We start from the raw sequence: 10,725 nt of genomic DNA, 5'->3' as shown, positions 1-10,725 counted from the left end.
TAAAAACTTATATCTAGACTAGTTTCCAAGAAAACCGAATATATTATGATTAAAAAGAACAATGGCAATGAGATCTCCATCACATAAAAGAGTCTAAAGCCCAATTGGTTTAGGTTAAGCTGAAACTGAAAGCAACAACTATGAGAAGACAACAACATACAACATAAATACAAAAAAAAACAAGGGAAAAATGCAGTTTACCCCCCTGAAGTTTCAGAGGTTTTTCAATTTTAACCCCAAAGTTCAAAAATTGGCAATTTAAACCCTTCGTTTAATTTTTCCGTCAAAATGGACGGAAATCTATGAAATTACATCATTGCCCTTAGGCTTTTTTTAAAAAATTTCCGTCCAATTTAACGGAAGGTTTAAATTGCCAATTTTTGAAACTTCAGGGGGGTAGATTGCCAATTTTTGAACTTTGAGGTTAAAATTGAAAAACTCCTGAAACTTTAGGGGGGTAAACTGCATTTTTCCAATAAATAAATAAATGAATAAAATAGTAGAAAAAAAAAATCTCCAAACCCAAAAATCAACGGCACCAATAGCGGAGACGGCGAGACGTGAAGGCGTGTGATATCCACAGGCAAGTGCGTGAATGACAGGCAAATGCGCATGAGACAACGACGGGGGTGTGGGGAGGCCAAAGAAGGCAATGGTGAGGCGTGTTGGTGGCGGGGCTGCAAGGCTGATAGGTTGAGCTTAAAAAAAAAGCCAAAACTAAGGCCCAAGGCAAATTCAAACAAAAGAGGCGTCGCGGCCACTCGATGGATGCATCAAGGCGACTGAGAAGGGGCTAAAGTTGCGATTTCTAGAGCAGATGGGATAAATTGTACAAGGTAATGGATATGGTCTCATAAGAAGCAGCCAGAAGGAACCCGAAGGTGAAAGCATCATGAGAAAGAAGAGGAAGAGAAGAGGGGGGAGGAGGGAAGAAGGAGCCCAAAACGATGCACGTAGCAAATGACGAAGTATCTTTTTCCGTTTCGGTTACTTTGAAAATGATTGTTGTTTGAGTGAGTTATCTTCTAATTGGGGAGTGCATATCATTTAATATTTGACGTCAAATTTCTTATAAAAAATAAAAAATCATTAATTGAATATTCATACACAATTCTAACTCAGCTTCATTATTTAACTAATAAGTTGAGCTTGAGCCTCATTTTTTAAGTTTGTTCAATTATGGATTAATAATAAATTATATAGCAATTGATTTATATTTATTTTCACAACTAATTTTAAGTAAAATTCTTTTATTTATTTATTTATTTATTTATTTTATGTCGGAAAACTTCTCCAAGACAAGGCCTTTCAAACTTAGTTTCGTACACCGCACCTTCGAAAGTTTTTCTATATAAAACTGATTAAATCACTAACTTTTCACTAGGAGGTGTGGCCCCATGAAATTGTTTGCACCCATAAAATGTTAAACTTTGAACCTTGAAGGAATTATACCTCAAGACCAAAGCTTTCACCACTTGGACCAACCCCTTGTTTTAATTGGTTAAAATTCTTATGAATAACTTCTAGTCATTATTTTAATTAGTCAATATGCATATACCAGTTACTTGTTTTCTTGGCTGACAATCTTTTATCTGTTACTTTCCAACTCCTATTGAAGATATTGAAGATATTGAAGCCAATAAGAATTACCTTTACAGAGAAGTAAAAATAAGCCAGTCACAAAAATGTATTTTCATGTGAAGCTTGTTGAGGAGACAACTTTCGCAAAGCTCCAATGTAATACATAAATAACAATGAGCCTCCAAAAAACCTCTCCAGAAAATTTTGCAGGAAAAATTCTATCAAAACAGATTTCGTAAATTGAAAAATTTCGTTGAAATTGTTCATTTGAAGATTTCCTGAAAAGCTAATCATAAGTTTTTCTCTTCATCGGAAGCCGTTATGCTCATTACTAAACTTCTTGAAGAGATGAAATATAACCAAGGTATATTTTCTTGATCAAAGGTTGAACCTTCTTAATCAAAGGTTGAATCGATCATCAGAAGAAGAATTAGGCCAAAATTTAGGATACACTATGGGAAAATAAAACTTCCATAAAAAAGAAGCAAATGAAAGGCGAGAAAACATTTAAAGCAATTGAAGGTATTTTGACATCTCATTGAAAAGATGGGGCCAGCAGAAGTATGTGCATTGATGCAAGCCATTGAATCTTTTGCTGCAAAGAAAGATATGCATAGTAGTTACCAACTTATAATAATCAACTTTTTGTTTTTGCTTTTTTTTTTTTTTTCCTTTTTTCCTCGTGTATCTTAAAGAGCAAGTAATTAAGAATTCAGCAGTCTGAGACTCAAGCTTCTACGTGCTATAGTTAATCATGATCTTAGGATTGAAAACATTTAAAATCATGGGCCGTTAAGGGGTGGCAGATCACTCCAGTTAGCATTGCTATATCACCTGTCATATCCATCTATGATCACCTTGCAACGACGAATGTACAAATTGCTGGTGATTTGTGGTTTAGGTTATGTTCAGAAGTCAAGCTTGACCAAGGTTTCAAATTCATTTTGCTGGATCACCAGTAGTGGCTGTCCTGTCATCTGCCATCACAAAATAGAATAATAGCTCAGTTCATCAGAACGTTTTGATTTATATCCAAACATGCAGTAACGAAATCATGGACAATCCTAATGTTCCTAGCTTTAAAGGAAAGGAAAGTAAATTAATTTGACAGGAGGATAAATTAAAACAACAAAAAACAGATTAAAAAACAAAATAAAACAGTACATATAAGAGTCGATTACTAATTTTGAGTAAAAGCCTTCAGTATGCTATCAACTACATATAAGAGACATTTACCACTTTTCGGATGATGAACAATTTTAGGTGATCTCAAGGGATAGTTCAATCGGTTGGAACTACATCTCATGAAGTGGAGGTTATTAGTTCGAATCCCTCTCCCTCCCTCCACTTAGTTGGTCATATTACATATAAAAAAAAACCAACAATTTTAGGAATGGAAAAGGAATAGATAGAGATGAGAAAGCATTTAAGGCACCTTCCTAAAAACTGTGCTCTTCTGAAGCAGAATATAGCTTTGAGACAGAGGTAGTAGTAAAGATATATTAACTATGATAGCAGTTAAGCCACAGGAAGTTCAAACACTTACTTTCCTAGATTTCAAAGATGAATGTAAATCTGTTTTCTTGGGATATAAACATTTACTTCCCAATTTGCTACCTAAAGCATTTGGAATAATTATGTTTATTTTCCTGAACATTTTTCATGATAAGGTCACCATCTCATGCTTTGATTCTTCTGATTTCTTGTATCAAAATTTGTAGTCAAAAGACATGGAAATCATAGTTAGATCTTTTAATCTCCACGAAATTTCAAATTGAGTAGTAACATGAATGTCAAAATCAAATCATTTCATGAGCCAATTATTAAATGAATATAATCGCCTGCTACATCACTTGGGCTACTTATTTAACAATTAAACAGTAATCTATGAAGTATCAGATGAGAATCATAAAGTGGTGCAATCATAGAGTGAAATGACTACATGCAAGAAGCCAATCAGTTTTAATGTCCGAGCTAGCTAGAATATTAAATGCAATTAAATAAATCACATTGTGTAATATGTATGCACAGGAATACAGACTGTAACAGGCCTAGAAGAGACTGATTGGTCATTGCAAGCATACCTTGGCTTGGAAATGATGTTATAGCATCCTTGGCTCCAGTAGATGTGTTCTCTTTCAGAACTTCAGTATTGCAGTTTGGAATGTCATTTGTCTTATCCTCTCTTGGCACTTCGTTGTTGGAACTAGGTGCGTCATTTTTCTGATCATCTTCCAGATTCAAAGAGGGAAGCACGGGCTCTTCTGGGTTTACATCAACCTGCAGTAAAGTCCAAACCTAGAATGTAATTTTTTGCAGAGATGAAGCTAGGCAGCCAGTATTAAACCAATCCTAGTGCGCATTCAAATGCATGGTTAACCAGTCATCTTTTATTGTACAGCAGATAACTAGTATGATGCATGTGTTGTCATGCATGCACGTAATGTCATGAAAATGATAGGCAAAAAAGTGAACTCATATCCTTCCCCACGCACCCCCCTCTCAAGAAAAAAAAAAAAAAAAAAACTCCATTTTCAATCACAATTAACCACACCGCTACACCCAGGGCAGAAATGTTTTCTTAAAAAGACATGTATATCACACAGAACAGAAATGTGATGATGTTGGGATCGATGCAAATACATCACATAAGATTTGACCTTTGGTGGGGAAACCATTCTCAAGTGCTCCAAAAGCATACCAAATTTATAACGGATGAACTGAAGCAGACAAGAATGAGAACCATTTCTATGGTGTGAGCAACACGCATCAAGTTGACAGAATGAATTATATAAACCAGAACCAAAATATAATTGGTCATAAAGAAGTCAATTAGTGGCTATATTTCTGTCTATGTTTCTTGTCAGGATCTCCAACTTATGAAGTTAAGTGTATGAAGTTAAGAGTGTGTAATGCCGCTTAGTCACAGTGTAACTGGATCTCATGTTTGAAAACTTTCTGTTCTAAACATTTCCTTCTTTTTCTTTTTCTTTTTCCTTTTCTTTTGTTTCTGCCAAGAAGAGTCTCCCCAATATAAGGGAAAGAAGATCACACCTTAGGGGGCTGAGATGCATCAGAAGATGCTGGATTCTTTATAACAGGAACGGCGGCAGCTTCTTTCGTGGGCTTATGTGATGTGGGCTCCTTTCCATGAACACCGTCTACCTGTCCATGATTTATCACATCCTGCTTGGGAGTTCTTGAAGCTTTTGATTTGCTGTTGTAATCTCCATTTGAAATAACACCAACTTCCCCAGCAGTCCTCTTCCTGATTTGAGAATTGCAGTATCAAAAATTATAACCTAAATATCTTAAGAAAACTTGGTCATGGCTATTTATTCTGAAATGCCAAAATGAAGCAAAATACAAAATGACATTATATCCTCACCTACTTAAATTATAATTAGCTGTATGGTATGAGTTTGACTTGTTGGAAAACAATATTCCACGAAGAGGCTTTCCATCAATGACAGTTTCAACAGTATATCCAACCGGTATGTTTTCAGAAACCTTGGCTTGAAATGTCTTCTTTCCTTGACGAGATTGGGATTGATGCCATGGGAAATCTTGTTTGCCTGCAATTAAAGAACCATAAAAAAATTAGGTACATGTATCCTAATATCCGGTTCTACTACACAAGCTTTATAAACATTACTTATATTCTTTTAGCCCTTAAATCAATAATTGCCAAATCACACTATTATGCAAGTCCCCAATGACATAAAATAACTACTGTGTGTTAATGATTCGAATGGAGCATAAACTATTATCACACCAAGTTGACTCCTGAATACTTACACAAGTTTGATCAAGACACCACGACTTGAGAAGCATTTATACTTCACTATAATTGCAAAAGTCACTCTATGCATGAAGATGGACGTGCACTGAGGAAAACATATGCAATAAGAACTCTGATGAGACTTACGTACCTTAATTTTAATTCACAACCCATGCCTTTTAGTTATGTCTAATGGTTCATGCATGCACATTGGTTAGAGAAAACACCTGCCACTGATTAGAGTCTTTTGGGAATCTTCTATTGGAAACTTCTTTGTCCCAATACTTGTTACCACACTACATTCATGAATGATTTTTGACAAAAGAGTAGTGAATGATTTCTTATTATAATTGGCGCATCAAAAGGAATTACAGTTTTTAAAGCCAGCTCTCCCTCTTCTATTTCTATTTCTTGGAATTCAATGGAAAAGAAAAAAAAAAAAGCCTGTGATAAAGCCGAAACCTAAAAGGCCCAAGAGGCTCACATATTGAAACCACTGAATCAACTTAGATACCACCAAAAATATGCACCTTTTTTTTTGGATACATGCAGCAAAAGATCTACTTAGATACATCATTTTCATTCATTATGGAAATATGTACAAAGAACTTAAACACTATGCAGGGACTTTTTTTTTTTTTTTTTTTTGATAAATGAGGAATTCACATTAGAAGAATGTTCTTACCTGGTTGGCCATAACTAGGCAGAATGATAGGTTGGCATATATCCGCGTCCCTCCCAACCCTAACTAGAGCTTTGTCATTTGCATGAGTGAGATTTTGCTCCTGACACTTTAGCTTCAATTGCTTCCTCAGAGATAACTTATCTAGCCTCCATTCCTTTTCCCTGGTAAGTCCTAAAAATTAGATAGTATACAAGATTAGTGACAGGCTTTAAAATTCCATCTTCGAGTCATTAATTCCGAGAACCCTTTTTTCTGGTAAGTTAATTCCCAGAACCAAATGTTACTCGAAGCAGGGAAAAAGAAATAGTTCTGAGGTAAATATAAAGAATATGATAAACCTGTGTATAAGTAATACATGTCATCCAGAGCCTCAAGACTCTTATTGCAACCACCTACAAACACAAGGACACCACCCTTCACTGGATCCAAACAGTCACCAGCCACAGAAAATCTAGCAGAAGGGCCATCACCTGTAGTGATCAGCTTGGTCCATGCACCAGTATCTGCACCAGTTATGGAAGATGCAGATAATACAGAAGAAATAAAAAATATATACATATATAATAGAATATTGCTAATATTATCAGCTCCTTGCTAAATAAGCCGCTGGGATGAAAATTAAGCAGTTAAAAATGCTATATATCCCAAAGTAAGCAAACAAGAACAGTGATCAGAGCAACAAAGAAGCCACACGGCTAAAGAAGATCTAAAAATAGGAGTCAACTAAATATTTGGCTTTGGCCATCTTAAGATTTTTATTTTCGCTTTTCCTAAAGTGTTTACCAAGCTTTTGACAATCAATTAGAATGTGGTAAAAATTCATAGTCATTATGTGGATCCACCTTTTACTAAAGAGAAATCAAAATGCCATTGTATGTCTCTCCGCATAATGATCACCCTAGGTTTCTAATACAAAGGATTTTTTTTTTTTTTTTAATGACGGGGAACCTCAAGAAGGCGGGGCCCTTCGGACCCACCCCTGAAGAGTAAAACTCACCGCACCCTCAGAAGTTTCTCTAAACGGATCAAGATAAATTGCTGACTTTTACACCAGAGGGTGTAGCCCCAAGGGGGAGTTTGCACCTAGCAAGTCTCGAACCTAGGATCTATGGGGTGATACTCCCCAAGACCACAAGCCTCAATCACTAGGCCAACCCCTTGGGGTTACTAATACAAAGATTCTTGCAGTACAATATCATGGAGGATCAAACTGGATAGTTGTCTAGACATGGAAACATGATAATTTTGATACTTACCAATATCAAGCACATAGAGGTCATTGTAAAGGTTTTGAGCATCTGTAAATCCCCCAAAAACGAACAAGTTCTTGCCAAAAGCAACAGTGGCATGACCAGCTCGGGGGGCCAACAGATGGCCTGAAGTGTTCAGCTCCCTCCAAATCAGAGTATCTAATGAAATAAATCCCAAGAATGCAATTATCAAAAAGTATATGCGATGTATAATTGATAGTCCCCAAGGAGGGCACAACCAAGTTTTAATGAAGAACAATCTGAATTATATTGGCAATTAAACTTGGGAATTTAAGAAAATCATAAGACCTGTATCAAGAACATGGACGTCGGACAAATAATAATCATGTCTATCTTCACCACCAATAACAATGATATTGTTCTTCCAAGATGAGCAAGTGTGGCTATCTCGAGGAGATGGTGGAGTGCCTGAGGTCGCAGCGCGTTTCCATACAAATGTCTCTATAAGAGAAAAGAGAAAAAGGATGACAATCTTTTTTGATTCACTTTCAGATGATATAATAATTGCATCTGCCAAAATAGTCCAGAATAATATCTGATTGAGATGTCCTATGCCTTGAGTACTCCCTCTAGCCACCCCAACCCACCACAAAAAGAGGGGAAAAAACCTAATGAAGGTGGGACTGAATAATAGGTCTTTGAAAGAAATCTAGAGACTATGAGCAAGTGGACTGGCACCTTCACACCTTAAGTTCTTCCATAAATATGATTAAAAATAATACTCATGCAAGATGAGAAACCCAGACAATTCAATTTTAACTGTTACCATTTATGAAGGTATCCCATATGGATCCATACTTAAAGATTGTACTGTGAGCTAATAATGACCAGAGTAGTTCAAACCAATCTCCGCCACAGTGATTAGCAACAAGCTGTGTAGAAAACTTACCCGTATTCAAAATGTAAAGATCGTTGTAGTATATTTCATCATTGTTATCTGCAGACTTCCCACAGCCACCAAATATGAATAGACGTTTACCAACAAGGGCTGCACTATGACCCTCCCTTGCCTCTGGTCCGTCACCCCTTAAACTTGGTGATATCCATGTACGTGACGCTATGAATAACAATGTTAAACACATTAGCAAATACGACACTAGTGGAATTTGCAATTAAGAGATCAAGAAAAAAATGAAATGACAAATCACATCAAGAGACTTTCAAGCTTCATGTCCTAAGCACACCAATTCAAAATGAAACTACACTTATAAAATTAGTAATAGATCGGAACTTAGGAAGCAGATTAACAGGTTGTAGGAAAAGGCTAATAACCAAAAGAAATAACTTACAAGTATCTAGTATATGCAAATCCTTGAGAGGATTCATCCCATCTGTACCCCCAAATACAAAAAGATTATCACCAACGGTGGTGCAGCTGTGGCTGTCCCTTGGAGTGGGCGGTATGCCTTTAATCAGAGGCTGGCTCCATGTCTGATTAGCTGCAAATCACTAATAGAAATGAGAGAATGAAAAATATTTAAACGAACATGAAAGAACACCAAAGCAAATGCTACAAGTAAAATAAAACAGGAAAAATAAAAAACGAAGCTAAAAGCCATTGGTATATCCATTAACAACACTCCACCCCAATCCATAACAAACCATTAGAACCCACTAAGAAAATTAAGACTAAAAATTTGTAATTTATCAACTTGCAGCGATGGGTGCAACAAAAATTTCATGAAACCTATCACAGGGATAGGTTGATTCTAAAGTACAAAAAGCCACAAAATGGGAATTAAACTATAAAGAATCCTAACAAATCAACTTCAATAGCAAACACATGGAGGCATTAATGCTTAGAACTAATAATATACAAGAACCTATCACAACATTAATGTAAACAACAAGACCCATACAAATTTAACTAATATAAACCAACCAAAAACCCTAACGAACACGTCCAACCCCATCCCCACAAAGATTAAGCAACGGGGTATATCAAAAAGTTACAAACTTTGAATCCAAACATAGACAACAATGCCAAACCCAATATTATACAAACCCTATAATAAAAGCAGTATACAAAAAGAATACAGTCTGAGGGAAGCCCAGGAATTTCGGGGCCAAAATTTTGAAGACCCACCAGTGTCAAAGACGTGTACTTGGTTTGTCTGGCAGTTATCCCTCCCATACCCCCCAAATACATAGAGAAATCTGCCTCCTTTAATGGCGTTGCAGGTGTGACCCCACCTCTTCCCTGGCCCAGATATCTCACCCACCTGTTGCTGTTGCTGTTGTTGAGCTCCTCCCAGGCTGTGTTTCGGATGGAGCTGGACCCTTTCCCACCTCATATTCCTGGAATCCATGGTAAAATAGAGAGACCCAGTTGGAGAAAGTGCAAAAGAGTGATTTTTTTTTTTTTTATTGGGTCACTGTAATCAGAGAAAGAAATGGAGAGAGGGTTTTGGGGATTGAGTGGATTTTGAGGTGTGTTTTGAGTTCATGCAAAGAGAAAAAGAAAACCAAAAACACTCGGAATAAATTAAAATAAAATAAAATAAAACAAGGTGGAGGGGGCCGGAGCAAGTGTCATCATATGGGAGAGGAAATAACAAAAAGTAGAAGTTTTTAGGGCACCTGAAGAAGGGATTAATATTAATTAATTATCATTTTTTTATTTCTTTTTGTTATTAATACAATTATTATTAAGAATTTGCCTTTACTTTCACGTGTAATTAATAAGAGTGTGAAATGTCAGAGTGTGGTGGGAGAATGGAGATAGAGGAGTTTCAAATCTGAGTGAATCGGGATGTGGTTGAAAAGTGTGGATTGCGTGGCACGCGGAGAGTCGTTTTGATGTAGGGTTCATCTTTGGTGGGGACAGCGTAAAGGGTATCAGCCCATCTTGACACGTGGCAAAGGAAGTGACTTGATGTATGTCAAGACAAGAAACCATGCAAGCCTTCAAAAATTTGCTTAAATGCACCATTCATGAAGCCACCGAGGCACCGATTGAATAACCCTACATACTTACCTCTCATTTTATTTTTATTTTTATGAAAAATAATATTTAATAGGCTTTTATAAGACTGCTCAAACGGTTATAACCGACGATTATTAGCTATAATCACTACCGCCTTGGGTGATTATCGGTTGGCAGTTATTTTATAATAGCCGGTTAGCAGTTATAACCAGTGATTATAACCGTTTTTTTTATATAGATTTTTGGGCTTTTTAAGTGTTTTGAACCTATTTTTTGGACTTATTTTAAGGGTTTAAGGCCAAAATGCTTCAAACAAATGGAAAGAAACGCGCTTTTTTTGGGCCAGCTAATATTTTTGAATAAGGCTTGGCCCAAAAACAGCCCAAATCCATTAATATATATTTCACCATATATTGTGGTATGAAAACATCACATACCACAATATATATTTCACATACATATTCATAAATAACTCAAATTC

General features: G+C 36.2%; 1 protein-coding gene across 3 annotated transcripts; it reads right to left on the bottom strand.

The window, feature by feature from the left end:
* Positions 1-1,663: 1,663 nt before the first annotated feature.
* Positions 1,664-9,848, bottom strand: LOC132176494 (uncharacterized). Of its 3 annotated transcripts, XR_009439524.2 has the most exons (12): positions 9,405-9,848; positions 8,608-8,757; positions 8,208-8,375; positions 7,607-7,759; positions 7,304-7,456; positions 6,386-6,550; positions 6,048-6,218; positions 4,970-5,156; positions 4,636-4,849; positions 3,666-3,861; positions 2,416-2,558; positions 1,664-2,176 (listed from the first exon to the last, which is right to left on the bottom strand). XR_009439524.2 is itself a non-coding variant. In XM_059588726.2 (11 exons), exons 1-11 carry the CDS (start codon positions 9,625-9,627, stop codon positions 2,521-2,523), a joined length of 1,818 nt encoding a protein of 605 aa, XP_059444709.1. In that variant the 5' UTR covers positions 9,628-9,848; the 3' UTR covers positions 2,224-2,520. The 3 variants fall into 3 exon arrangements, 2 of the variants coding, with proteins under 2 accessions (XP_059444709.1, XP_059444710.1); XM_059588726.2 differs by lacking the exon at positions 1,664-2,176 and having other exon boundaries at positions 2,224-2,558; XM_059588727.2 differs by lacking the exons at positions 1,664-2,176; positions 2,416-2,558; positions 3,666-3,861 and having other exon boundaries at positions 4,674-4,849; positions 4,974-5,156.
* Positions 9,849-10,725: the final 877 nt, after the last annotated feature.

Source organism: Corylus avellana, chromosome 3, assembly GCF_965113065.1.
Source record: "Corylus avellana chromosome 3, dhCorAvel1.hap1.2, whole genome shotgun sequence".
In the NCBI taxonomy this organism is placed as follows: Eukaryota; Viridiplantae; Streptophyta; class Magnoliopsida; order Fagales; family Betulaceae; genus Corylus; species Corylus avellana.
The sequence above is the reverse complement of the archived record's forward strand: the minus strand, read 5'-3'. Positions and strand labels throughout refer to the sequence as shown.

Excerpts from the sequence above, each read along its gene's own strand:
- LOC132176494 (XM_059588726.2), bottom strand. The coding sequence starts at position 9,627 with ATGGATTCCAGGAATATGAGGTGGGAAAGGGTCCAGCTCCATCCGAAA. Across the intron at positions 4,850-4,969 it reads GCTAATTATAATTTAAGTAG|GAAGAGGACTGCTGGGGAAG; the intron begins GTGAGGATATAA and ends TTCTCAAATCAG. Across the intron at positions 3,862-4,635 it reads ATGCATCTCAGCCCCCTAAG|GTTGATGTAAACCCAGAAGA; the intron begins GTGTGATCTTCT and ends ACTTTACTGCAG.